The 27,278-nt window shown below is 51.4% G+C and overlaps 8 protein-coding genes and 1 non-coding gene across 9 annotated transcripts; 3 read left to right on the forward strand and 6 right to left on the reverse strand.

Moving 5' to 3' along the window:
- Positions 1–47: 47 nt before the first annotated feature.
- Positions 48–1,335, reverse strand: SEPMUDRAFT_147453 (uncharacterized protein). The gene is made up of 2 exons (XM_016904308.1): positions 1,041–1,335; positions 48–921 (listed from the first exon to the last, which is right to left on the reverse strand). Exon 2 carries the CDS (start codon positions 701–703, stop codon positions 197–199), a length of 507 nt encoding a protein of 168 aa, XP_016763743.1. The 5' UTR covers positions 704–921; positions 1,041–1,335; the 3' UTR covers positions 48–196.
- A 3,940-nt stretch (positions 1,336–5,275) lies between these two features.
- SEPMUDRAFT_60655 (uncharacterized protein) lies at positions 5,276–13,499 on the forward strand. Its single transcript, XM_016909533.1, has 3 exons — positions 5,276–8,670; positions 8,725–11,031; positions 11,094–13,499. The coding sequence occupies exons 1-2, from the start codon at positions 5,644–5,646 to the stop codon at positions 8,752–8,754; spliced, it is 3,057 nt and encodes a 1,018-aa protein (XP_016763745.1). The 5' UTR covers positions 5,276–5,643; the 3' UTR covers positions 8,755–11,031; positions 11,094–13,499.
- On the reverse strand, positions 5,276–13,499 carry SEPMUDRAFT_147454 (DEAD/DEAH box helicase). The gene is made up of 3 exons (XM_016904309.1): positions 11,094–13,499; positions 8,725–11,031; positions 5,276–8,670 (listed from the first exon to the last, which is right to left on the reverse strand). Exons 1-2 carry the CDS (start codon positions 13,458–13,460, stop codon positions 9,259–9,261), a joined length of 4,140 nt encoding a protein of 1,379 aa, XP_016763744.1. The 5' UTR covers positions 13,461–13,499; the 3' UTR covers positions 5,276–8,670; positions 8,725–9,258.
- Positions 13,500–14,483: 984 nt separating this feature from the next.
- SEPMUDRAFT_147455 (thiolase) lies at positions 14,484–16,027 on the reverse strand. Its single transcript, XM_016904310.1, has 3 exons — positions 15,900–16,027; positions 15,647–15,827; positions 14,484–15,593 (listed from the first exon to the last, which is right to left on the reverse strand). Exons 1-3 carry the CDS (start codon positions 15,965–15,967, stop codon positions 14,601–14,603), a joined length of 1,242 nt encoding a protein of 413 aa, XP_016763746.1. The 5' UTR covers positions 15,968–16,027; the 3' UTR covers positions 14,484–14,600.
- Positions 16,028–16,592: 565 nt separating this feature from the next.
- Positions 16,593–18,134, reverse strand: SEPMUDRAFT_147456 (translocation protein). The gene has a single exon (XM_016904311.1). It carries the CDS (start codon positions 18,070–18,072, stop codon positions 16,738–16,740), a length of 1,335 nt encoding a protein of 444 aa, XP_016763747.1. The 5' UTR covers positions 18,073–18,134; the 3' UTR covers positions 16,593–16,737.
- Positions 18,135–18,377: 243 nt separating this feature from the next.
- SEPMUDRAFT_147457 (sugar transporter family protein) lies at positions 18,378–20,529 on the reverse strand. The gene is made up of 4 exons (XM_016904312.1): positions 20,434–20,529; positions 18,959–20,129; positions 18,707–18,902; positions 18,378–18,656 (listed from the first exon to the last, which is right to left on the reverse strand). Exons 2-4 carry the CDS (start codon positions 20,101–20,103, stop codon positions 18,456–18,458), a joined length of 1,542 nt encoding a protein of 513 aa, XP_016763748.1. The 5' UTR covers positions 20,104–20,129; positions 20,434–20,529; the 3' UTR covers positions 18,378–18,455.
- A 1,281-nt stretch (positions 20,530–21,810) lies between these two features.
- SEPMUDRAFT_t11 lies at positions 21,811–21,915 on the forward strand. Its single transcript has one exon. It is a non-coding gene; the product is annotated as a tRNA-Ser (tRNA).
- A 649-nt stretch (positions 21,916–22,564) lies between these two features.
- SEPMUDRAFT_154400 (acetoacetate-CoA ligase) lies at positions 22,565–25,938 on the forward strand (the record flags this gene model as incomplete). The annotated part of the gene is made up of 3 exons (XM_016907559.1): positions 22,565–22,979; positions 23,048–23,132; positions 23,278–25,938. 3 exons carry the CDS (start codon positions 22,565–22,567, stop codon positions 25,472–25,474), a joined length of 2,697 nt encoding a protein of 898 aa, XP_016763749.1. The 3' UTR covers positions 25,475–25,938.
- Positions 23,568–26,883, reverse strand: SEPMUDRAFT_154401 (brefeldin A esterase; the record flags this gene model as incomplete). Its single annotated transcript, XM_016907560.1, has 1 exon — positions 23,568–26,883. One exon carries the CDS (start codon positions 26,881–26,883, stop codon positions 25,735–25,737), a length of 1,149 nt encoding a protein of 382 aa, XP_016763750.1. The 3' UTR covers positions 23,568–25,734.
- Positions 26,884–27,278: the final 395 nt, after the last annotated feature.

Here is a 27,278-nt window from a genome sequence, read left to right on the forward strand (position 1 = left end):
CCCCCCCTCTCTCTCTCTCTCTTCCCCCAACCGACGGCGGCATGTCTTTTCTTTTCAAAAGTCGAAACAGTGACACAGTGTAACACAGCGTAAAAGCTGCCAGTCCAATCCAGTCCCGTCCCGTCCAGCCTAGAAGTCTCGACGCTTGAGCTTTGCTTACGAGAGCTGAGGGCCAAGCCAAGCCGAGTCAAGTCAATCAGGGACGACGACGACGATGACGATTTGAGTGGGCTTCTTCTTCTTCTTCTTCTTCTGAGTTCCTGATCAGGTGGTCGATATATGCCAGATCAGGCTGGTAGGTAGGTGGGTGACGCTCCTTCCTCCTCTTTCCTCTTCCTTCCTTCTTTCCTCCTCCTCTTTCCTTCTCCCTTTGGGCTTGATTGATGGATTGATGGATCGATGTTGATAAATGGTGGTAAAAAGGGGCGAAGAGGTTGCGATCTTCTCTGAGATACATCTGGCACAAAAAAAGGAGAGAGAGAGAAAGAGGCTGACTGGCTGGCGGAGTGAGAGACTGCACTACACTTGGTATGCACTTTGGGGTAGATAGGCATTTCTTTTGAAAATCCAGCAAGAAATGTCTTTTTGTTTTTTTTTCCTCCCTCTCAAATGATTTTTGGTTCTGATGATAACAAGAGAAACATCCCTTTTCCCCTTTCCATCGTCGTGGTGGTGATGGTGGTGATGGTGGTGGTGCCAGCATTATTCTCCATCATCATCAAATCAGGATTTTGGCCAGCAAAATAAAAGCCGAAGGGGATAATTTGTATTGTATTTGGTCCTGTCTTGTCTTGATCAAATTTCGTCGAGTCGAGTCGAGTCGAGTACATGTACATGTACATGTACCTAGGTAGGCAGAGTTCGCTACTTGTTGTCTTTTTGATGTTGTGTGATAAGATGTCGTCTAGAGGTAGTCGTCTGCTGATGCATACTTGCAAGCATTAATCATTTCTCACGTCAGCTTCTCCTTTTTCTTTCATCTTCATCTTCCTTTTCTCTCCTCCTTGGGCATTGAGATAGTAAGGTAGGTAGGTACTTACAGCTACATGTACTGTTCGTCGTCCATTGGAAATCATCATCATTTTCTTCTCGCGATGCTGTTCGGCATCATAGAGGGTATTCATGACTACGGACCAGATGATGACTGCGATTGAAGCTGCGACTGTGAGGAGGTCGGAATTCTCCATTTTGTGAAGGAAAAAAAAAAGGAAAAGAAAAGAAAAAGTCAAGCGAAAGAAGATGTAGGGGGTATGCAACAATTGTGTGAGAGAGTTTGTGGCGAGATGAGTAGAGTATGTATACAGTGAGATGAAGAAGTGAGATGATGATAATGATGAGTGAGACGGACTTTTGTGTAGCATGTCACACTAAGGTATAGGTAACGAGAGAAAGAGAGAGAAAGATATATATAGGTATATATCTACTTATACAACGGATAATACGTATACCATGACAGGATGTGGTAATATTGATTGTTCCTAATTCGTGGACCGTGGCGTGTTGCAGAAAATCGCATGATGTTGCGACTTGAGTTTGCAGGGGGCGCGCCCTTAAACGCAAAACGGGGGAAGATCATACGATGATTTTGATCTGCCTCTCACAAAACAGAAAAGAAAAAAAAACAACACCAACAACAACAACAATAACAATATATGGGCCCGCTTGGGCCGGTCTGGAATCATTTTATCCAGGCTGTGATTTGCTACAATTACTATTTGCTACTGTTGCTCTCTTAGCTAGGCGCGCCCTCTCAATGCCAAACCTCACGCCCTCACACGTAATCGAAGCTGCGCCCTTCTTCTCATCCCTCTGCAAGAAATGAATAATCAATACATCTATGTTCAATACTACGACCTCACTACTCGACAGGCAAAAGGACATAGTTACAAAGGAGTGAGATCCGTAACATCTCAGTCTTATCTCCGGTAGTCGCTAGGCATTATGAATTGCACCAATCTCTAGCTGAAGCTACCTCCTACAGTCCGCCGCAAACGAGGTTGGGATTGCTTCCAGCTAAGCGCCGCTGTAATATACCGAGCAACCCAACTTGGTGCCTGCCTCAAAGTTGTAGTCTTCTCTGCGTGTGACTTTATAGAGAGAGAGTTGGCGATGTACTCAGTAGCCAATTGGATCTCCATCGAAGATAACATCGTCGTCGTCGCTGTGACAAGGCATAAGTAGTCGGCAATGCAGCCATCCAATCCGAGTGACTAACGCTTACCTACCTACCACAAGAACAGCCCTCTCCCTCTCATCACACTTAGGAGCTTTCTCAAGACCGGTTCCCTCGAGTTATCTACTCCTACAGTCTTCAATGCCTATAAGAAGACCCCTTTCAGATCCGCAATCATTCTACTATACTCCCCTTCCATCGAATGCTTCTACTGCTTGTCTACATTCATTGTAAATTTCCTCAAATCGAACTCGCCTAGCTATCTCCTAGAATGCAAGATGAAGCTAACATGTCCTACAGGCCTGCCCGTTGGTAGCACGGTATCAGCCAATTTTCTATGCATACGCGCGCGTGTATGTATATGTATGTATGTGTGTATTGTATATATCTCTCCCTATCTTCTTCCTAGGCATCTTGGTCTCCTTCTCGGTCTCCTTCTCGTTCTCCTCCTCGTTCTCCTTCTCGTTCTCCTTCTCGTTCTCCTTCTCCTTCTCCCTCTCCGTCTCCTGTCTCTCGTCTCCCGTCTCTCGTCTCCCCGCGTCTCTCGTCTCCCCGCGTCTCTCGTCTCCCGTCTCCCCGCGTCTCTCGTCTCTCGTCTCCCTACGTCTCTCTTGTTTTTTTTCTCTCTCTTCTCTTCTCTTCTTCTTCTTCTTTCTAGGCTTCCTCCTCCTCCTTGTCCTTCTCTTCTCTTTGTTGTTCTTTGCTAAACTTCAGGCAAGGTAGCCTATAGGGACAGATAGGTAGGCAGGTCGGTAGGTAGGTAGGTAGGGTAGGTAGGTAGAGCTTTCTTTCCTCTACGCCTGCGGCCGGGGATTTTTTTCGAGGTAGTAACGTATTGGATATAGTAGATTTAGCGCGCCCTACCGCAAAGGATACGCCAATTAGAACGTGCGCTTTCGAGTCTATTCCCGCCGCGCGCTTACGAGCCTATTATAGGGCTATTAGACCTCTATAGACTGCTACCCTTTAGAAGGTTAAAGAATTAGAAATATAGGAGTAGATATATAGTAATATATATAGCGTCTAATACTACTATATATTAAAGCATATAAACTAATTACTATTATTTAGAAAAAAGAGAGCCAATGTAGCTAATATACTTATTGGCACGGAACGACCTCCGAGCCTTCCGAAGCGTAGCGTAGGTTAGGTAAAGGGGGGAGTAGAGGCCTACTAAATTAGGAATAGAGTATACAGCTATAAAAATCCCTCGAAGGCGTACGCTCTAATTGGCGTATCCTTTGCGGTAGGGCGCGCTAAATCCACTAGACCCAATGCGTTACTACCTTAAAAAAAAGCCCGCCGTAGGCGGGCAGACTACCTACCTACCTGTCCCTACGGGCTACCTTGCCTAAAATTTAGTAGAGAAGGATACAGAGAAGAACAAAGAGAAGAACAAAGAGAAGAACAACTTAACAAGGATAAGGAGAAGGACAAGAAGAAGGACAAGGAGAAGGATAAGGAGAAGGAGGAAGAGGCAGAGGCCTACTTTCTAGGAAGAAGAGACAGAGAGAAGAGACGAGAGACAAGAGACATACGCGCGCCTACGCGTGTATATAGGTATATAGAAAATTGGCTAATACCGTATTACTAACAGGCAGGCCCGTAGGACATATTATACTAAGTATACGCCTACGTAGCGACCTATTTGCCTACTATTTAATATCTAAGGTAAATACCTTAGGCTTATATATCTAGCCTTCTAGACCTAGAGGGCCTAGCTATTATAATAAGAGAACGTAGACTATACTATATAGAAAATAGATACTATAGAGAAGGGCTATAGAAATATCTATATAGAAAAGAGATTAAAAAGACTATAGCTAAGAGCAACTTAGTAATAACTGACTATATTATACTATTTGTATAGTATAATAAGATTCTAGTTATACTATAGAAACGAACTAACAAATATATACTATACTATATATATCTATTAAAATACTCTTTTTAATATATAATATAATAGATAGAAGAATAAGTAAAGAGAAGATAGTTTCAGTTATAGGCGACCGACTATATAGGCCTCTAGAAGGTAGTAGAGAGTAGAGGAAGCTACAAAATTAAATATAGTAATACCTAGATATAGTCAAACTATATAGAGGACTCTACTAGGATAGAGACCTACTAATATGTAACCAGATAGTTAGATAGCATTAGAATTATTACACATTCCTACCTTGTTTCCTAACCCCCTTGCCTTTTCCTCTTGTTCTCTGTATCATACCGTAGCTACGGTCCGGGTAGCCTAGAGTTTACGAGCTTGCATACGCGCTTCAGGTACGAACGAGGCGTCTCCTACCTCCTAGGCTCCCTGATGAGAACAAAGTATATTTCCGCGAACCACGGGAGTGAGTGATGAGGCTCTTACGGCATCACATCATTCACATGCGACTGTTCGCAGTCATAGGAGGTAGGAGGTACATGCCACAGGAGCTGGAACACACGTTGCAACAGCCACGCTGCATACTGTCATCTACCGGCGCCTGTATACCACTGAAATACGCTTTCGGAAGGCGGAAGGAACCTTTCCGGCATACACCTGGAAGCCCCGACATTGGTGGGGGAGAGAAGTTGGCGCCTGGTATCGTAGAATATCTACCTGAGTAGGAGGTATGGCGAAATCATATGCCACGACATCGATGACAAGGGGCCGGCCGGCCGTCCAGAGACTCCAGACCACGCGCCCGCTCTGCGCCAGCAAGTCTCCAGCCCCTCTCACGGCGGCACAACTGCACGACTGCAAGAGCGTAATGTTATAGTTGCAGGCCCCTCGGCATGTACGGGCCTATAGTTCCATCAAGCGCCCGCGCCATTGGTCCATAGGCGGCGGCGTGTACAGACTACTGGGCGCGTCATTTCCGTGATCGCGTCGAAAAGCTCCCACCTGTCAATCTCGACGGTGGTTCGTGACACCCCTGTTTATCGACGTGAATTGGCAAAAAAGCAGTTGAACTTGACAGAAGCATCGTGGTCATTTTGAACACTTGACTTCGTGAATGAGTGTTGTGCTTCCCGGGTTGCCTCGTCTGCATCTTCTTCTATATTCTTTGTGTCCCAGTTCTGCTCCACGATACCCTCCTCTCCCCCCTCCCCACCCCTACTGTCTGTCTCTCCCGGAACCGCCATCACCATCCTTCTACCTGTCCCCATCCAGGCCGCACGAGGGCACATGCAGCCAGGATAAGCACGCCGTTTGTTTTGTGGGACCCATTAATATTTGTCTCTGCAGCCTGCAGACGCACGATTATTGCATTGGCTGTCAACGGACTACCGCCCTGGACCGGCGACTCCTGAAGCTGAGAATCAGGTGGAGGTAACCTCTACTTACTTCAACAGCCGCCGACTGCTGCCTTGCGCGACGTCCAGCGAGAGACTCTCTGGTGCTGTTGCGCCTGCCACTCTTTTATTATGCTTCGCGATCTCCGCCAATTTTCGTTCGCTACTACTACTGTATTAATCATCCCTTCATGTCTACGGCCACGGGAAAGGTGAAGGAGAGGAAGGAACTCTACGAGCGACTGGCGAAACGCAAGTCCCGAGATGCCAGGAGCGGTTTCTTTGGAGCAACGCAGGTCGCACCCCGCGACACACAGCGTGAGAGACGACGGAGATCCGCGACGAGCGCGAGCGATCTCCAGCTGCAACTGCGACAGAGCCAGAGCCAGAGCCAGAAACCGAGCTCCACTGCAATCCCCGAAAAGTCGACTGTACGCTTGGTCGAGCCATCGACCTCGAGCGCATCCAACTCCTCCACACGATCCTCCTCCCGCACTTCTTCAGAGGCTCGTCGTCGTTCGCGCAGCAGCGTCGACGACGAGCACGAAAATGTTACGACACGTGCCCCACGGACCGAGCCGGACGAAAGCCAAGAAATTGCCAGGGTGCGGGAAACGAGCGACGCTAGCGACCCACTGCCAGGATCTCCGGCTTCAGGTCGGGAGTTTGATGTTTCAGACGCGACTCCGCCAGCAAATGAGCCGCTGGGAACGGGTCAAGAACAGGATCGAGCACCAAGTCCAACCCTGTATCCGAACACCTCGCAGCTGACGCTTGCCCGATCGGAAGGGCACCGTCGAAGTACCTCGTCGGGATGGGGCTCGCTATGTTCTACGCTGCAGAGCGGCAGCGAGATTGCGCTGGTCAAGAGCTTGAGAAGTCATCCATCGAGCAGCCTGAGCACGACTCTCCGCGGAACACCTACGCCGGCTGACTACGAGCATTCGCACGCGCGAACAGTGAGCGACGAGACCGCCAGGTTGTCGTTACAGACACTGCAGGAAGCCTCCCCCGAATTAACCACAATTAGAGCAGTCTCAGACTCTGAGACGTCCATCACACCTTCGCCGCCTGCGCCGCACTCCGGGCCACGCGTGATACAGGACCCTTCCACCCTAGCCTTCTCGAGACCATATACAGCGCCTTCTGTGTCTTCCAACGAGTCGGACTCGCCCGTTTCGCTGCCGCGAACGTCGAGAAGGGCATATTCGACAGGGTCGCTACACACGTTGCCAAGCTTATCTGACCTTCGAGAAGTCACTTCATCTCCGGTGGTGCAGCTGTATGGTTCCGAGCCAGCTACGATCTCAGACGCGGCTCACTCTCACTCGTCATCGCCTAATTTCGTCGCGTACAGTCCAAGCGTCGGCAGTATAGTGCACCACCAACGTCCAATTTCGCGACCAGGGCGGTTGGCAGCAGCGAGCTCCTTCGAATCTATAACCTCACGCTTCGAGCAGGACGACGAAACGTCATTTCCTGGTCGACGATTGGCTAGTCATAGCTCTTGGGCGTCTCTCGAGTCCACCGACACCCTTCCACCTTTATTCATCCCGAGGCGGAGAGTACGACACAAGGCTGCGTCCACATCTCTGTCCTCACAGGCGTCCTCTCAGGCCACTATCACAAGACCCCGGACAGCAACGCCGACCACCGATGACACAATGGGGGATGATGAGGATATCGACACGCTTCCATTTCCGCGACGTCCGTTCAGCAACCAGCTCAGCACGATCGCTAGTGAGAGCGATGGGCAACGTGGCAGTCACCACCTCAGTCACTGGTCTTTGGGTAGTGGTGTGCTGACCATAGGTACGGGCGATCAAACGCCCCTCTCGGCGACATTCGATGAATCTCGACGGCGCAGTGCGCCAGTAGACTCCATTGCGTCGAGCTTACCGTCCCCAGCAACACGTGGGACCAGTGTGGAGGCAGGGGACATGACCTTGGGCATTTTTCGAGAAGAGTCGGCAGTACCACAACCTCTATTCAAGACCCAGCATAGGGCGACATTGGTCAACAATCCAGGACCGAGCAGTGGCCATGCTACGCGGAAGTACGATGGTCCGCTACCCCCACTACCTCCAGTCCCCCAAAACGGCGACGAAGATGAGCTGGTCGACACTTTATCCGAGATGACTCGGCCCTCGCTTCATCAAAAGCGATCGGGCTACTCATTGCGAGGAAAGAGCAATCACTCCCGGCAGCAAAGCGAGATCAGCTACGTCGGAAGCGATCGAAGTAGCCAAAGCACAGGAATCTTCCCAGTGTGGGCGAGAAACTTCTACAGCGGGCAAGCTCGGCTGTCGAGTAAGCTATCGTTGAGCAGTCTGTCGACAACAGAACGGGCACGGCCTGCTGCGCAGCATGGGAGGGGCGACAGCACCTGGACGAGTCATAGCATCACCAGCCGGCTGGGTCAAACATACAGCAGCGAGGAGAATGTCAGCCCAACCAGCAGTCACTTCTTGCCTGCAATATTCCGGTCGGGAACGCGGAATAACGAAGGCAGTCGCAAAGCCAAGCTCCATAAAAGCCAAAAGAGCAGAGGCTCGAAAAAGTCTCGGCCGTCGCATGACGACCGACCGGATTCGATGCCAATCCTTGCAGATCCTCTTCAGCAGCAGCCTGAAGCCACAAATGAGGAAGTCTTGCCTTCTGGTCAACCCCGATGGGGTGTATTACAGGGCAGCGAGAATGAGGTGCCGCAACGGGTACCTCGACACAAACCGCTCAGAAAGTACAGCAAACAGAACCAATGGGGAGAAATGGAGTTCCCTCGGCCCATGACCAAAGACCGGCTTTCCGATTTCAATGGGACGTTAGCATCTCAACCCCACCTCGCCCCGAGCAAGCGAATTTCTCAGAATCGGCTCTCTTTCTGGCAAGCACCCAGTTTCACTGAAAGTCTCGATACGCTCATTCGCTCACGATGTAATCGACAGGTGCTGCTTTTCACGTTAGGATTTGTTCTACCGCTCTTCTGGATGCTGGGCGCGGTTCTACCTCTGCCGAAAAAGCCGGTGGATGACAGCGAGCTGGAAAAGGCTGGTGTCTTACCGGGAAGTGAGGAGGATGTGGCTCATGCCATGATGCGGCATGAGGCTGGAGACGCTGAACAGAGATGGCGAGAAGACAGGGTATATCGCAAGGCCAAGTGGTGGAGGATGTTGAATCGCATTATGAGTGTGATTGGGATACTTGTGATTGCCGCTGTGGTGCGTGTTCCAACTGTCCCCCTTCTGATATACGCGTTACTGATATGTGTACAGGTCGCTCTCGTGGTTATAACCGTACGATAATGTGTGGCGTTGAACGCCCCTTTCTCGACGAACAAAAATTTCTCAAGCACGACCATAATCCATTGTTTTCCCTCATTGACGATCGAACCGACCGAACCGAACCGAACCGAAGCATATTATTGCACACACGAGGCGAATCTCTCCCTCTCCCTCTCTTATGTTATCTGGACCAAAAATCTGCTGCGTCACAGCGTTACAAATCTTTGACCGAAGTGCCCATCCGGTGGCCTACATCAGAAGAGACCTTTTACTACAATCTGACGATACCCATGTCATATAATGGATATAATGTGTGCTATAAATAATTTGCAGTGTCCACGAACGCATCGTCTTCTTATGCATACCTTCATGATGATGGAAGAAGTCTTGACGATCATTGGCGGCTAGTTTAGAGAGTGGACGGGAGACTAGTAATTCCTGAACAGGTGCCACCAATGGATATATAAATTCAAGAATCTTGAAAAAAGAATCCTTCAGGTTCAGTTTCATCACCGTCATCTCTCTTTATCGATCTAAACCATCGAGCTCGACCAACTTCCTCACAGCCTTGACAACCTCATGCTCTCCCATGTCCAATCCCGGCTCCTCCAGTTTCCTTGCGAGCAACTCATCAAACATCATCCTCAGTCGACTGACGAGGACACCAATCCTCGCCCAGCCTCTCAATCGGACCCAGCCATCCACCAAGAGCCCTCTGCCTTGGGGATCAATCGTGATGGGACCCGAAAACATGAGCAGAGAGTACACATTGAATGGTGTCAGGTCTCGGATGAAGACTTTGCTCGTGGCCATTTTGGTGAAGTAGCTCATGTAGACGGAATTACCGGGAAATGTCTGCGCGTCGAAGAGAGTCGAGGATGGATGGACAAAGACGCGTCCGTTTTCTTCGTTGTAGTACTTGATCATGCGTGCTTCGGGGTCGAGTTGGACGGCTCCAGATGCAGAGGCGGCGTATTTCTTGTTGGGAAAGTCAATGCGCGCCAGTTGGGGTTGAAATGATCCTGCGATCAGCGCACGAATAAGCGCCTCGCTGGAGTTATGGCGGTTGAGGTTCTCTGCTGTTGGTGATGAGGATCTGTAGCCAGGGGGTAAGAAGCCAATCTCTTGGAGAGACGACAGGTATTGAGCACGATTGGTGGATATGTCCATTAGTGTTTGGTGGTTGAGGAAATTCTCATCGCACCATCTGCGGAGCGACGATGTTGGCTGACCGCTCGCCCTTCTGTCTGCCCACTCTTCGTAGGCGTGGAGATCACAGATGAGATCTCCTTGTGTGTTGCCAAAGGCAGCGCGAGCAGACTTGGACTCTTCACGCTTGTCCTTGGGACTGACGAAAGGACTCTTGACGGTGAGCACGGAAGAGATGGTCAAAGCAGCGTCAAGGCAGCCAAATGCAGCGCCATACACAAGCAGCTTTCCGCAGCGTAGGTCGGCAGGAATCATGGATAAGTGCCGACCGAGAGCGGTGAGATCGGTGTTGTCCAGAGCGCCGATGCGTGTAAGAAGTTGTAGCGCGCCAGCGACAGCCAGCGTCTCTGGCGGCGTCAGAGCTGAGGCGAGAAACGATGGTACGTCAACCACACCCATAGCACGCACCGACAGACAAAGCTGTTCGAGCGGTACACGCCTGATCTCTGGGTCCGGCCTCTCCGCCATTTTAGCTTCTGCGGATCGTGTGTACAGCTTATAGCATTCACCTGCGCGCACACGACCAGCACGACCACGGCGCTGCTTGCACGCCGCACGCGAGGCCCATACTTCGGCGAGCTTCACCATATTGTTGGCTGGATCGAAGCTGGTCTCTTTCACACGACCGGTGTCAATGACGGCAACAATGTCCTCAATGGTGATGGAAGTCTCAGCAACATTGGTCGCAGCAATGACTTTTCGCATCCCGCTAGGTGCTTTGGGAAAGACTTTCCGCTGCTCAGAGCTCTGGAGTGATGCGTGAAGAGGCAACGCATGTAGGTTTGGCACAGACCGCAGGGCTCGCAGGGTCTGGTCAATTTCGCCTACGCCGGGCAAGAATATCAGAATTCCGCCTTCTGTGTTTCCTAGCACGCGGTCAATATGCTCTACAGTGCGAGCGATGAGCTCGTAATTGATCTTGGTGCCAACTGTTCTCAATGCTTGCCCAAGCCTAGGCTGAGCTCGTGGCGTGGAGGTACCAGACGTATTGCCGCGGATCACGTCGTCCAGAGTCAGGTCAGCAAGTGTGTCTGTCGTTTCTTCTTCTTCTGTTGCGCCTCCAAAGCCAGTCATGCGCAAGATATCGTCCTACATAAGTAACAGATCGAAGGTCAGCAACTATCTCTATCCCTTGGAATGCTAGAACTTACCAAGTAGATATCCTCTACAGGATAGGTGCGGCCTTGGATTTCCACCTTTCCAACACTCGACGAAGCCTTGAAGTAGTTCTCGAATGTTGCGGCATCAAGTGTAGCACTCATGAGAATCAGTTTGAGGTCCTTTCGCTTCTTCAGCACATCGCGCAACAGGACAAGCAGGAAATCGGTGTCCAATGAGCGCTCGTGCACTTCGTCAATAACAACATGTGACACATCTGCCAGGCTTCGCACAACATCGTCCGTACTACCGCCAGAGGTTTGCAAACGTCGGAGTAGAACACCAGTTGTCACGAATGTAATCTTTGTCGTGCCTTGTCTCTGTTTCGACTCGCCGCGAATTGCGTATCCAACCTCTTCACCTACTCTGCCGCACCTTTCATCAGCTACCCTGTCTGCAAGGCCCAGGGCAGAAATTCGGCGAGGCTGTGTGCAGATGATGTTTGCTTGCTCACCGAGGCAGCGGTTGATCATATCATCTAGGACAAATTGCACGGATTGTGTAGACTTTCCCGAACCAGTCTCGCCGGAGATGATGGTCACCTGGTTGTTCGTCACGGCCGTCACAATCGCGTCTTGGAGGTTCCAAGCAGGGAGACTTTGCCTGCCTTGTAGCATCTTTTGCTGCTCGGGCGTAGACTGCTTGGTTTGCCAATCTTGAAGCAAACGTTGGCTGACGGCGCTCTGTGGCGACCATGATATTGGCTTTGGCTGTCTCCGTGGTTTTCTCGTAGAAGGCCTGGCCGCTTCTTTCGAGGACGTGGCAGTGGCACTTGCGACCTCACTGAGCTTACCAGGATCCTCGATGACCGCAGGAATGTTCTGTTCGAGCCAATCTACGATGCTAAATAGCATTTGCACGCCTAGAAATTCTTCACTAGCAGCAACCAGCACTTTCTTTAAAATACTCAAGCGGACATATGCAGGCAAATCTGTTTCGACAGACAGTATAGGCGGCGTGTACGGATAACCATTGCTAGGAGGCCGTGCACGAAGCACAATGGGCTTCTTAGCAGGTGTCTGGAGCTCTAAAGTGATGGTGCATATTCTGTCGTGATTGGTAAACTTATCGCCGTAAATGGACTCGGATGTAGCCATTTCTTCGTCCCAGACCTCGAAGTCGGCCTCGGTGCCATCGGCAGAGGAAGGTTCTTGTCCTAGCAGTCTGGCTTGCAGTACTTCGGCAGCCCGACCTTCTACACCGCTACACGAATCCAGGACTTCCGAGCACAGCTCCTGGGCATATCCTGCAGTAGCCAAGCGATTGATCTTGCCTTCGCGTTTCAGGTCACCACTGGCCATAGTCACACCAGCCATGTAGTTATCAGGTAACGTCCATCGTGGCAGATCGTCTTCAGGAACATGAATCAGAAGCCACTCCAGGCATTCTTCCTTGTCCTTACAAATCTCGGCTGCTTCCACAACGTGGCTCCTTCGAAAGCCGATTCCCGACAGCTCATCTGCGATGCTCTCACGCTGGCTCGCCGTCAACGTCGTGCCGTGTGGGTTCCATGCGCCGCCTTGACGAATGAGCAACTCGACGCCTCGTCTGGTCCGCTCACCCATTTCGACCTTTTGCCCCCAGCCTTTCAAGACGTGCTTGCTCTGCACTCGGCCATCTAGACTGACCACTTCCAACTTCTTGTCCTCGACCTGCTGCTTGACCTTGTCTGCCCGAGCTTTTTCTTTGGCTAGCTTGGCTTCGTCGTGCCTCTTCTTAGCCAGGAACGGATCTGCCTCGTACATGTAGGCGTTTCCTTGCGCCACTGCCTCACTCTTCAAGTCTTGAAAGTCGCCTTTCCAGAGGTCGCGATAGTGGGGAGGGAGCATCATGTGGATATTCTTCATGTTGCTCACTCTGAACAGAGCATATGCCGCTGCGAAGTGTCTGGCTTCGAGGGCACTTTCTTGCGTTGCCCGCTCCTTGAGGTAGTCTGGCGGTGGCACGATGGGAGGAAGAGTGACTAGCTCCTGCGTCTTCGGGTGTCTCTGCTTGATTATCACGCCGCCCGTCCAGCCTCGTGGATTGCGATGCACGGTGTATTCAGGTCGTTCCCACTTCTGCTTCTGGCAGTGCTCGTTGAACATGGTCTGAGGCAGCTTGCCTGTCCATGATGCGCCGCCGATCAGCGTTCGCGTGTCCGGTTTCTTGGGCTGTTCCTCTGCGCCATCTGCAGTCTTCGCCTTGCTACTTCCTGCTGGCAAAGGCTCGCTCTCCGCTGCAGGCTTCCTTGCCTTCTTGGGCTTGCCATCGCCAAAGACGATGTAGCTCGTGTCTTCCTCGTTCAGCGTGGCCGCGGTAGGCTTCTTGCTGCCACTCGCCTTGCCTCCCGTCCGGGACGCATGCGGCTTGTTGACCATGTCTTCAGGTAATCAGCGCACCAGCGCAAGGTGGTCTTGTTGGTGTCCATCTTCGGAAGGTTTGGGAAGCGCTCAGGACAGCAAGACGAGCTCGCGGTTTTAAACGTGAATAGTGGGTCCGAAATAGACTGTGCCTTCTTACCTTTTACTTTCTACCCCCACTTTGACTACATCTTCACTTCACTTCATTCACTTCATTCACTTCACTCGAGTCAAATTGGATATGATTCATCTCAAGTCGGGCACTATCTGCTATATGTCGTCGCCGACACTCGTCTGACTTCACCAAGTGAGAAGAAAGTGGGCAACAGGAGGAATCAAGAGCTTAAAATGCTTTGTGGACAGTAGATTCAAACCCCCAGCTCGCCTGTCAACGTATACAAGACCTGCGCAAGCTGGCCGCAGGAGCATTGCGGACGCAGATTGCGAAGTCTTGGTTACATTGTGCTCTGAACCATCGCCAACAACACCTGTCACAACATTGCACTCAAGCCATCGAGATCCTTGTCGCAGCTATATTCGTGTGCCATGCATGCACAGGTCCCATGGACACACCTCTGGTATGCCCGCACGTCCTATATGGTGACTCTGAGCGGATCTCTGACATTGATCAACGCCTTTCCCAGCGCAATCCCACTCCAATTATCTCCTATGCGGACATTGCCTGCTCGGTCGTGAATCCGCAACCCCAAAATAGATATATGCTCTTAGTAAGTCCAAATATTGGCAGTGCTGATGTTGATAACCATTAAGGCCGGGGTGGAGGAATGAAAGATTTCATGATAGCAGGCGGTCACCACGCATCAAGACGTCGCTTCCTGCCCCGAACAGCCTCGCGGCTTCCTAGTCTTCTGCAGAGCTTTGATACAGGTAGTGGCGAGTGAACAAGATTACTCAGACGAGCCTCGATCCACCTGGAGAGCAATCGCCGACGAGTGAGCCTGTGGGCTTGGCATGTATACGCCGGTGGAGACACGGTCGGCTATGTAGTCAGTGCAATGATGTGGACGGCACTGGATCGAACTTCTAACAAGACTCGCGATCATTCTCATTCTCATCATCGTCCAATAGCTCGTCTGAGGCTGTCGAGATGTCGTCGTCTTCGTCATAGTTTTCGATCAATCTAATCTATACATGACTCTACACATTCTGCTCGTTAACAAATAACCCAGCCATACCCTGTCCAGTGCCAATACACATCGTCGTCAGAAGAATCTTCTTCTGTTGTCTCCTTGCCTCAGACAAACCTGTTACGATCTGTCTAGCACCAGTGCAACCCAGGGGATGTCCCAAAGCGATGGCTCCACCTCTTACATTCATCTTCTCATGTGGAATCTTGAGTGTGTCCTTGCAGTACACAGCCATCGAAGCAAACGCCTCGTTCAACTCGAAGATGTCAATATCGTCGACGGTCAAGTTGTACTTGGAGAGGAGCTTAGGGACGGCGACGGATGGGCCAATGCCCATGATGCGAGGCGCAAGACCTGCAACTGTAGCGCCGACAAATTTGGCTAGGATGGGCTGGTTGAGCTCGAGAGCCTTGGAACGCTTCATGAGGAGCACAGCAGCTGCTCCGTCTGTCACTTGCGAGCTGTTGCCTCCAGTAGATCGGTCGCCGTAGTCTGGGAAGGCTGGGCGGATCTTGTTGAGTGATTCGAATGTCGTTCCGTAGCGAGGACCCTCATCGCGAGTCAATGTGACTTCCTTTCCGTCCACAACCGCCTTGATGGGCACAATCTCATCATCGAACCAGCCCGCCTTTTGTGCCACTTCCGCTCGTCGATAAGATTCCGCAGCGTAGCGATCTTGCTGTTCACGTGTGATGTTGAAGTCCTTTCCAACGTTCTCGGACGTTTGTCCCATAGGCATCATGCAATCCACTGCTTCCTGGCTGGCTTTAAGGATGTCTTCGAAGAAGGGGCGGCTGAGGGCATCACCACCAGCAGACATGGATTCGGCACCGACGGCTACACCACACTCGATATCTCCGTGGATGATTTGGTTGGCGATGTCCTGGACGGCTTTGAGGCCAGAGGAGCAGAAACGGTTGACCGAGGAGCCGGCAGTGGTATTCGGGAAGCCAGCGGCGAGCATAGCGGCACGGCAGTAATAGGCTGCTTTGGAATCGGAGACCTGAGAATGATCAGCATACACTTTGGCGCGTACAGACAGGCTGGGTGACTGACATTGCCCAAGCAGATATCCTCTACTTGCGCAGGGTCAAGGTTAGACTTCTTGACGACCTGCTCCAAGATTTTGAAGACAATGCCATCGAGAGGAGTGTCCTTGAGCCCTCCCTTCCTGCCCTTTGTGAGAGGCGTGCGGATGGCGAGAGTGATGACGATGTCGTCGGGGTTCTTCTGGGTGCTGTACAGACCTCATGGTCAGCATCGTGCATCGTGTCACATGAAGGTGGGGAACTGAGGCCGGCCGACTCACATCTTGTCCAGCGGCGATTGGCCTGGGAGGAGCTGGCCGAGAATGGACTTGACACGTTCGGTAGCCATGGTGAGAGAGGTATATGGGATGTATGTGGGATGGTGTAGTAGAGAATTGCAGAGGGAGACAGGGAAGGTGTTGTGGAGGGAGAAAAGTGAGCGCTATGTAGGAGGTAGATCAACCAAGGCAGATGAACCGAGGCTTCGCTGGAGAGCGGCAACAACTTTCTTGGACACGTCTCGCGCCAGACCAGCTGCCGAACAATAGCCACCCACTGGCACCGAGGTAGGACTCTGGTGTGCGCTGCTGACTGTGTAACGTCGGCACCTCAACAACACAACAATACCTACACTGATGAGGGGCGTGACGGTATGGCCACTGAATAATGTACCTGACTACCACGTCCCTCGCCGCAGCAGCATCAGACAGCCCTTCTCCGACATTGGCCTCACTCACCATGCACAAACTGCGGCATCATCCGGCTTTCGCGGACAGCTATACTCTCTACCAAGTCGCACTCCTCGCGATGTGAAATGGTCAATTGGAAGAGGTAGCAGAGTATCAGGGCTGGGAGGCTAATTCAGATGCGATCAAGCCGCCTGAAATGAACGCTGAAGAGCGCGTGCCATATTCAATAAAGAGAAATGCAGACTCAGTCTTGAGTAGATCGCCGAAAGCAGTCATCATCTAGATGAGGAGTATGACATCTGTTGTTTTCACTCCATAATCGGTGGTATACTATCATGCTGTCAATTGGTAGAAGCGGAGCTAATCTCGACCATGATCATGCTGCAATGCTCCCCGGACCCAAAAACGCCATCGCTTGCCCAGAATCAGCCTACTCGTCTTCTTCTTCCTCCACGCTTGCAACTCTCGGCTGTATGATCCGCTGCTGCAGTCCGCCCGCCTGTGTGCTCTCGGCGCCAGTGGTGGCAGTGTCTGCAGCTTCCACGATGCCCTTGGCAGGTACAGGCACTGCCGGCTGGGCTTTGTCCTCGATCTGTTTCTGCTTGCTCTTCTTGCTCGACGGTGGCAACTCGCCTCTTGCTCTCGCTTCTCTGCGTGCCTTCTTCGCTGCTCTCTCATCCTTCTTTCGCTTCTTCATGTCCTTCTCGCTCTCGTGCCATGCCCACACCGGCCGGAACGAGTCGAAGAATCCCACATCTTCAAAGAGATTCGGATACAGCCAAAGCCCAGGTGATACAGTAAAGAAGGTAGCCAGGAAGAGGATGAGTCGAAAGATAGCCATTGCGAAGAAGAGACCCAGCAGTCCGAGCATGCCCATCGAGACATACCAAACTCCAATGCGGAGAGTGTAAGGCCACACGGGGAAGAAGACAATGGCGAGGATACCAACGAGTGCTCCGGCAGCGTATAGCTTGCTCTTCCACTGTGAGGCCGGACTCTGGTATAGCCAAACATAGTAGTACTCGTCCGCGGCTTCCTGCTGTGGTTCCACCTTGACTGTCCACAACCCCTTCACTCTCTTCTTCTTCGCATGTCCATGGCCCTCGTGACCGGCATGCTCGTCAACTTTGGAGCACCTCAACGCCAGCAGTGATAGTGGGAGTAGCTTAAAAGCATTCTCGGCTTGCACGCGATCAGTGACCTCAGGAAGAAGTGGGTTCTTCTTGCGAGCCTTCACATACGCGTCACTCTGTATGGCTCGAATGGCCCTCTTGACCTTGAACATGTCCTTTCGCTGCTCGTTGAAGATGCACGTGCGCAGCTTGAGGTCCTGGGACTGCAAGAAGGCGGCCATAGCAATCGCCTCGGGCTTTGGAGGTCCGGGCTGGATGGGTACTTGTTTTCCTGGCTGCGCGCCCTGGGGGCCCTGTCTGTGCTGGTGCTCATCATGAGGCCCTCCCCCTTGCTGCTGCTGTTGCTGCTGTTGCATGCGCTGCTGCATTTGCGCCTGCTGCATCATCTGCGCCTTCACACGCTCAATATACTGTGGCACGGTGAGACCATGCTTCTGGGCTTCGGCAGCCAGTTGCTGCTGCATCATCTGGATCTGCTCGGGTGTGGGCTGCTGGCCGGGCTGCAGCTGGAAGGGCGCCTGCGGTGGTTGAATTGGCGGTGCTTCTGCTGCAGGCTGTGCTTGCGCTTGAGGCGGTTGTTCCTCTACCTGCGGGCCTGGTGGCGGTCCGCCTACAATGTTGTGGTGATACATCTCCGCTGTGTGCACTCGCGAGGGTGTCGGCTTCGTGAAGTCTTCCAGCAAGAAAGTGTTCCAGGTTGGTGTGGTGGAAGAAAACGAAAATGAAAGCGGGAAGTTCACGCTGGATGATGTATCTATTTCGAGATCGCAACGTTGCGTCAAGCCCGGCTCTTGAAGCCCAGTGCCCTTGGCCAGCTGGTCATTCGGAACCCAACTTGGAACTTTCTTTCAACCACCAACATCATTGTTATTGTATGCCTCAACACATACATCACATTTCGAAGCATTGCATGAATTCACCAGTAGAGTCGTGCTGCGTAAGAGTTCGATTCGTGCTACATTGATACTCCTTGCATTTCACGCCCTGCCAGCTATATGCTCGACTACCTAGGTACCTAGACGTGTTCATTCTTCTCACTCAGCGTCGACGCATTTCGGAAGGCCTTGCCGTGCTGGACAGTGTCCATGGCATCCTGTCCCGCAGCCTCTGCCAGATCCTCATCAGTCCGCGCGAGCATGGAACGGCCTCTCATCTCCGGACCGAGAAAAGTCAGCAGTATGACATAGGCATAGACGCAACCGAGAAAAATACAGATCTAGAGCACATTAGCAAAGTCATGTCGAGAACACCAGGAGCACAACTCACCACTTTCCCATACGCATAGCGCTCGACAGGCTTCCCCTTTACGATCTTAGGCTCCAATGGGAAGCGCTCGCCAATGGTGGCCTCGATTGTGCTCGAAGCCGACGATACTAAGTTACCAAGCTGATAAGACGTACCAACCACGAATGCTCTCAGGGATCCGGGAGACAGCTCCATCAAGTGGATCGGAATCACACCCCTTGTCTGAATGTCAGCACATTTCAGAAGCTTTGTTCGCCCATGATCACCACTCACCAAGCGCCCTGCACACAGAACTGTTCAAAGAAAGCTGCCACCATGACCTTCTCGTTGCCCACAAAGCTGTACGGGTACAGGAGTGCGCCTCCAACGATGCTGACGAAGATGATGCTGAATCTGCGACCTAACGACTGGGACAGATATCCAATCGTTGTGCCACCCGCAATAGCTCCAAGGTTGGCGACGACTTGTGTCACAGTTACTGCATCCGCCGAGAAGTTGTACTGATTCGACAGCATGGTTGGGTACAAGTCCTGACTGCCATGAGACATGAAGTTGAACCCGGCCATCAGCAGCACCATATACACGAGCAAGATCCAATGCTTCTTGAGCGCCACTTGACCCTCTTTCATGAACGTTTTCCCTACATTCTGGCTGCCTTCTCTTACCCTCATCCTTTCTTCGTACGCCTCGGTTTCTCCCAAGCATAAGCGGAAAGCAATGATCAGCACAGGCACGGCGCCTCCAAACCAGAATAGAGGTCTCCAGCCATGAGGTGTAGTATTCACGAGAGCTCTCGCAAAAACTGTAGCAAGGAGATACCCGAAAGCATAGCCTTGTTGCAGCATACCAGAGATGATACCACGAGCCTTTTCAGGACAATCTTCGAGAGCCATGGCAGCGACATTTCCATAGAGTCCCCCCATGGCGATACCAAAGAGCGCTCTCACGGCCAGGAATTGATCATACGTATTGCAGAACCCTGTACCGATTTCCAAAACGATAAAGAGCAAGTTGTTGACAACAAAGGGCCATTTCCTTCCGTACCGATCCGATGCGAGTCCAAAAGTGATGGCGCCGACAGATCGAAACATGAGGACCAAAGTGATGCCCCAGGTAATGTCCTTTTTGGATTTATCAAACTGTTCGGCGAGGTCGGACACGGTCAATGAGACGGTGAAGAAGTCAAAGGCGTCCCATGTCCAGGCGATGAAGGCGCAGAGAAAGAAGAGCCATTGTTTGAGGTTCAAGAGGCGGAGAAGGGCGATGGGATTCTCCAGCCTGTCCATGGGTGGTTTGAGAGTGCTGAAGCGCGTTGCAAAGTATCTTCCAATGCTCATGCTGACCACAGGCTCACCCGTATTGGGCAGCGAGGCATCTTCACGTTCGACGGCATGGTCGAAGTCGTACTTTTCGGCCATGGTAGGCTATCGGTATGCTTGGACTGCTGTGCTTCGTGTTAGCCTCTGTCGATCTGTTATCCACTCTTCATGCTGCCAAGCATGCTTGTTGTGTTCAAGCCTTGAATTGCACGTGGTGGAGAAGGTACATGTTTCCGCCTGTTTGGTCGAGCCTCGGGGTACATTGAGGAATATCAGATGGTATGCCATGCCACTATTCGAGCAAAAGGCTTCAACCTTCAGCTTTTGTAGCAGGCATTCACAAGTCATGACGAGGAGTCCGCTCCCATCTCTTGTTATGCACCTAACAGTGCAGTGATAGGTATTCAGAGGTGGCGAAAGCTTACTCACCACTAAGCTCCAGCCAAGCGGTCTTGGCCTCAATACCGCGATGGACCAGAAACGGCGCAAGCGATGAGGCTGCAAAAGACAGCGGCCAGTAAGTAAGTAGTAGAACGACTCTGGTCACAAAGTGCAGCGTGCGATGCAGCTTAAGTACCTGACCTTACTCCTACCGCCAACTAGCGATGTTATCATTACCTCAGCTCGATCCTCCGCCCTATTTCGTGTAGAACCGTTCAGGCTGATAATAAAGCACCAAGGTCCGACTTCCCAGCAGCCCTAGTCACACGGTATTGCATCGCTTCGCCACATGCGGAACCGGGCCTTCCACTGCACCCACGGTGACCCACCTCACTGTGCTATTGCAGGCTTGCAGCGTCCTTGTGCAGTAGTAGGTAGGCTTTTACTAGGAGGTAGGCTAATAGCCCAACAGATCCCCGCGGGGTCCCCAAGCTTCCTCGGTAGAAACCAATGAGAGAAGAAGAGCCTATTGTAGGCCGCAAGGATGTTGCGTTCCTTTTCTGCTAATTCGCAAGCCTTGTGAGAGAAGTTTCTGGACGAGTCTTGTTCCCACTTCCAAGCCGGCTATGGCAGGCGAGAAAAGCATAATGCTTGCTTGTCACTGCTCCCAAGGTTTGCGAAATGTCTCGGAAGCACGCCACCTATCAGACAGGGAGGTCGGCTTGCTGGAACGAAAAATTCGAGGCGTGCAGCGAGAACTAGGATGGAGGTAAAGTGTACGATTTTTTTTCGTTCCTAGGACTCATCACGCGAGTGCTACGCGGTTTCGACCGACCACCTGTATATGGTATGGTATGGATGATCGATTTGCCTGCAAAAGCCGCATGCTCCTGCAACTTCTGGTCAAAGCAAAGCGATACGAAGTTAAAATTGAGAGAAGTGACAGCGCGTGCATCAGGTCACACTGCTTCAGTTGAGCTGTCGAGCGTAGGAGGTACCTTATGCAATGTCCACTGTTCGTGCAGATCTTGGCGTCTCGATTCTCCGCGTGATCTCTAGGATCTTTCCACGTGGACGACACGATCGCAGTGACAGTTGCTGGAAGCTTGATGAATGCAGAAGCAGAAATGGAGGCTGCGGGGTTTTCAAGTAAGAATAGTTTGTTGCACAGGATTATGCTAGTTTTCCAGATTCGAAGCAGATCAGTTGGTTATAGGGCCTGTCGCACATTGAGTCCTCAGGCAGCACAGCAAGGCAACATACGCCACGCCACGCCCAGAGTAAAATGTAACTCGAGCCAATTATCTGCTACCATCAAACTCGACAATTGTATCCTGCTATACTGGCATCAGACCTTCCGCTCTCGAGCAACCGATTGTTTTGTTTGTAGTATATATTCGGGTTTTTGAGTGTGGCCTCCATCAAGGCGTTGTAGCAAAGTGGTTACTGCGATTGACTAGAATTGCGCAGCTCAGCTGTGCCTCAAATCAATTCCCTTCGGGGGCGTAGGTTCGAATCCTGCCAACGTCGAAATCGCAAGTTTCTTTTTTGGCCTTTCTCTGGCTGCGTCTACTGCATGAGCAGCGACATTTTCCCAATCTCTTAGCATTGTTCTTTTGCAATATCTTGATGCAATACTAGGTACCTATATAGATGTTGAAGAATACAGGCAGGTAAGGGTAGTCGCTCACACCCTATCGACGTCTTATAGTTCTAGAGATCTTATCTCGTTTTCTAGGCATTGCAGCTATATACAGCACTATTACAACCGGGGCTATTGTGTTGTCGTCAAGGAAGAGGCTTTTCTACTTTGGCAGTTTCTTAACTTGATCAGAACCAGTAGTGCTGAAGTGTTTACTTGGAGGTTGTTTCATCCTAACTCAAGTACGGCTCCCCTCGTGTTCCGCAAGATATATACCTCCGGGCGCTGGGTAGGCTCAAGCAGTGAAAATATACTGAGATCCGAATTATCAGTGTTTCAGACCAAAGCCTATTACTGTACCTACAGGACATATATATATCGGTGAGCCTGGCACACTTCAGATCTCTACAACTGCATCTCGAATGCCGTCACTGACCATGGCTGCACTCTCATCGGCAGTACTGGGTTCGGCACGGTTCTTTGCAATATTCTGCCCTACACTCTTCGCGGGTGTTACAGCTCAATGTAAGAGTGAATATGTACTTGACAAAGGTCAAGAAGCAGAAGCTCATCCCGACTAATCGAGCTTCGGACGCAGACTCCTTCATTCTCGTCGATCCCATCGTAGCTCATGCACCGAACGAAAAGACCATGGCGATGCTGTGGCTCCACGCCTACCAGCTCGGCCCACTATGGGTGCCCCCGTTGATCTTGCCCGGTACCATCTCCAATGCTTACCTCGCAAGTCTCGCACCCTCTGGTTCTTGGCAGAGACTGTTCTACCTCATCGCGGCAGGCTGCATATTTGGCATCCTCGTGCCCATCACCTTCTTTTACATGGAGCCCGGAATCAATGGTGCTTGCAAATGGAGGGTCGAGTCTCTTTGGAAGGACGAAGGATTCCATCTGCCCGAGACGACGTTATGGAAGCCTTCTGCGCACCGTCATGGAGGTACGGCGAGGAGCAGAGCGTGGGCAGAAAAGAGCAACATGAAGGAGCTGGTGCTCTGTTGGCGCAAGGTGAACAATTTGCGATGGATGCTTGGTGGCTTGGCGGCGTTTCTAAGCGGAATCGCTACGTTCTCTCGAACGTGACTGATGTATGGTATGCGCAGCAGAATGGCTGTTGTTGTTCTTCTCAATCGTCCCGTCTCTTTCCACATACCGGAGATGTACCTAGGAGGTGGGTACATGAAGGTAGGAGGTACCTCCGAATAGTTCTTCTCCAGAATAGACAGCCGATATTCTAGTCTAGCGCCGCGGAACACTTCCACTCCCGCTGCACCCGCCTGGTACTCCCAACATTTTTTAACTAATGGGTCCCTCCGATTCACATGCTACGACATTTCGCCATGGCAGACCTCCGCTGCCGTCTCACCACCGCGCTCCACACCATCGACGACAGCGAGCGACATCATGACCGCCACCGAGCTCTGGCAGCATCCTTCGCCCGAGACAACCAACCTCCATGAGTTTCTCACCAAAATCAACAACAAGTACACTAAGTCCTTCCAGACCTACAATGACCTCTACCAATGGAGCATATCAGACATATCCGCTTCATGGGCCGAGATATGGGACTATGTGGGAGTTCGTACATCCAAGCCGTACACCAGAGTAGTCTCTTCCGACTCGATACTGTTCCCTCGTCCCTCATGGTTTGAAGGCGCAAAGCTCAATTTTGCAGAAAACCTGCTGTTTCCTCTTCCGGATGTCGACGATAACAGTCCCGCCGTGATTGCTGCCACCGAGACCACGCGTGAGACGGTGACCTGGAAGGAACTTCGAGACCGCGTGTGGCATTGCCAAAGCGGCATGCGAGCTCTAGGGTTAAAGACTGGTGATCGTGTTGGCGGTTATGTCGCAAATCATACAAATGCGTTGGTCGCAAGTCTGGCTGCGAGCTCATTGGGAGCTGTTTGGACAGCTGTGAGTCCCGATACAGGCGTGAGCGCCGTCCTAGATCGGATGGTACAGATTGAGCCTTCAATCCTATTCACAGACAACGCTGTGATGTACAATGCGAAGGAACATCCAGTTCTTCCCAAAGTGAAAGATATCGTGGCAGGCTTACCAACCTTAAAGGGAGTGGTTGTCTTCAATACTGTCGAGAGTATGGGAAGTGAGGTGACAGGGCTGCCTGCCGAATTGAAGGAGAAGGTATGGACATACAAGGAGTTTGCTTCTCAAGAGTCGGACCTCAAGGCATTGCACTTTGAACAACTTGAGCCCGACCACCCTGTCTACATCCTGTATTCGAGTGGCACCACTGGTGCCCCCAAATGCATTGTACATGGAGCGATAGGCACTCTGCTCCAGCACAAGAAAGAGCATATACTACAAAGCGATATTCGACCTGGCGACAAGCTCTTCTACTTCACGACGTGTACATGGATGATGTGGCATTGGCTTGTATCGGGACTCGCAGCAGCCGCTACGCTCGTCCTTTACGATGGCAGCCCATTTCAGTATCGAAACTCCGAGGGCCAGAGCATTAAGGACGACCTTGCAATGCCGAAGCTCATAGATGAAGTCGGTATTACACAGTTCGGCACCAGTGCAAAGTATCTCTCAGTCCTTGAACAGCGAAATGTCCTCCCGCGCGAACATGGCTTGTCGCTGAAGACTCTCAAGGCGATATACTCGACGGGCTCCCCTCTAGCACCGAGCACTTTTCAGTATGTCTATCGGGCCTTCGGCGCCGTGAACCTTGGGTCTATCACAGGCGGAACAGATATCATTTCTCTATTTGGTGCCCCTTGTCCTTTGCATCCTGTCTACATCGGTGAAATTCAGGTGCTCGGGCTCGGAATGGCGGTTCAAGCTTGGGACTTTAGTGGCAAAGATGTTTCGCAGACAGGTGAGCCAGGCGATCTGGTCTGTACCAAACCCTTCCCTTGCCAGCCTGTGATGTTCTGGCAAGGCGAAGAAGGGGAGAAGAAGTACAGAGCCAGCTATTTCGAAGAGTTTGAAGGAGTTTGGCATCACGGAGACTTCATTCGTTTCAATCCAGCAACTGGTGGTCTCATCATGCTGGGCCGTTCCGACGGTGTGCTGAAACCATCTGGAGTACGCTTTGGGTCGGCCGAGCTATACAATATCATTCTGAAGCACTTCCCGAATGAAGTCGAAGACGCACTCGCAATTGGGCGACGACGGGAGACCGATGACGATGAGACTGTCGTGCTGTTCTTGAAGCTCAAAGAGCCAGGAAATTTGGACCCAAAACTTGTTGAAAGCATCAAGACAACTATTCGAAAAGAACTGTCTGCAAGACACGTTCCTGGAGTTGTTGCCGAATGTCCTGACATACCGGTGACGACCAATGGGAAGAAAATTGAGAAGTCAGTCAAACAGATACTGTGCGGGCTGAATATCAAGACGAGTACCAGCGTTGCGAACCCAGAGAGCCTAGATTTTTACAAGCAATGGGCAGAAACTCACTAGCTACACGTAAGGTAGCAGTGGTCATTATTGGGACAACCCAGACCAACTACCCTGCAGGCACCAGGTATTGATCCCAAAAGCTGCGATTGAGATACTTCGAGCTCAATGCGCGTCCCTTTTCATACGTGTCACGCTTCGAAGGACGAACGACTTCACCAGTAGTGACTGACCATTGTGCTGGTGTCAGTTTAAAAAAAAAATTGTATTCATTAATTCACACAGGGATAGTAATACTAGTACATACACGGCATCATCATCAACTATAAGTTCTTGGCAAAGGAAGTCACATCGCGAATGGCATTATTGTGAAATTCTGGGAGCAGTTTCCGAAACACAAGGGATGTGGCGTGAACGACTCCCAAATTGACCTTCGCATGTGCTTCCACTCCCGCAGCAAGAAGCTTTCGATAATATGCCATACCTTCATCTCGAAGCGGATCCAGTTCGTCCATGGCCAACACATGAGGGGGAAGACCTTTGCAGTCATCGATTGAGGCAAAATATGGCCATGCGAGAGGGGTTTCCTTGGCCTTTTCTCCTTCCTCTCCTTCTCCACAGTAATACGATGCCATGCCTGCCATCATCGAAGTGTAGAGCCAGTAGCCTTCACACTCGTACAGACTGGGCAGCTCTTTGAGTTTTCGCGCATCCGGCCACCCATAGGCTCCACTGATATATGGAACGATGCCATAGACTCCTGCGATCTGGTGAATCCAGCCTTCTCGCTTGGCTTTGAGAGCTGTGGCTAAAGATAAATTGGCGCCTCCGCTCTCGCCTTGCAAGATGATGTTGCTGATTTGCAGCTCCGCTTTGTGTTGATAAATGTACTGCACTGCAGCAGCGCAATCATTCAAGCCGATGGGGAATGCATTGTGCTTGCCGTTGTCGTACGCGTTACGGAAGTCGACAGAGATGGCCATCACCCCTTGCACGGCCAACGATTGACACCATCGGTCGTGGACTTTGTTCGAAGTGCTCGTGAGCACCATCCCACCCCCATGAAAATATACGACCACCGGTAACACTCGTCGTGACTGCTCCGCCGGACGGAACACGAACATCTGACGCTCCGTACCATCGAAACTCGGAAAGGTGAGCGTCTCGCGATGAATCTGCGACTGTTCTTGCTGGTCCCCCACGAGATCATTGGGCAAAATCTCATACAGCTTCATCGTCGAAGCATGATTCTTGGCCATCTGTGTGGTCGACGCGAGATCTTGCACGCTAGCGCCTTCGAACGGATTTCCTTGACTGCCATCCATTCCAAAGGCGCGGAAGACTTCTACTAGCTTGGGATGCGCTCGAGGGTCCTGGAAGAGCTTCATGTTCCAATCTCCGAGTCGGCCTGGACGCGTGCATAGCGCCGCGACTGGATCGGTGCCTTCAGGCGGGCTGGATTCTGAAGCCATTTCTTGTGGAGTTTTCTTCTGAGCAAGGACTGACGATTGATTGCAGTAGAGATGTCAATCAACGTGTCGTTGTGCGCTCGATATGGGAACATGGCACGCGGGAAGTGCTGGACCTGTTTTCTTGGTAAGCTATCAAAGGCTGATCCGCAGATCTCTACGCAAGTCGCGGGATCGCATCCATTATTCAGGGAGTGGCGCTGTGCGAGCGTGAGTCGCGGGGCATTACTAGGATGGAAGAAGATTAGACTTCAGCTATAGTAGTTGATATCTCTATAGATGTATAGTTATATAGCTGTAGGGTACTCAGCAAGGTGTTGGAGAACAAAGTGTTCATCCAAACTCGCATGTACGGTCAATGCACGTACCGGTATATGGGATTGAATGAGATTTACAGT

This window comes from Sphaerulina musiva (genome assembly GCF_000320565.1).
Source record: "Sphaerulina musiva SO2202 unplaced genomic scaffold SEPMUscaffold_2, whole genome shotgun sequence".
Taxonomy (NCBI): Eukaryota; Fungi; Ascomycota; class Dothideomycetes; order Mycosphaerellales; family Mycosphaerellaceae; genus Sphaerulina; species Sphaerulina musiva.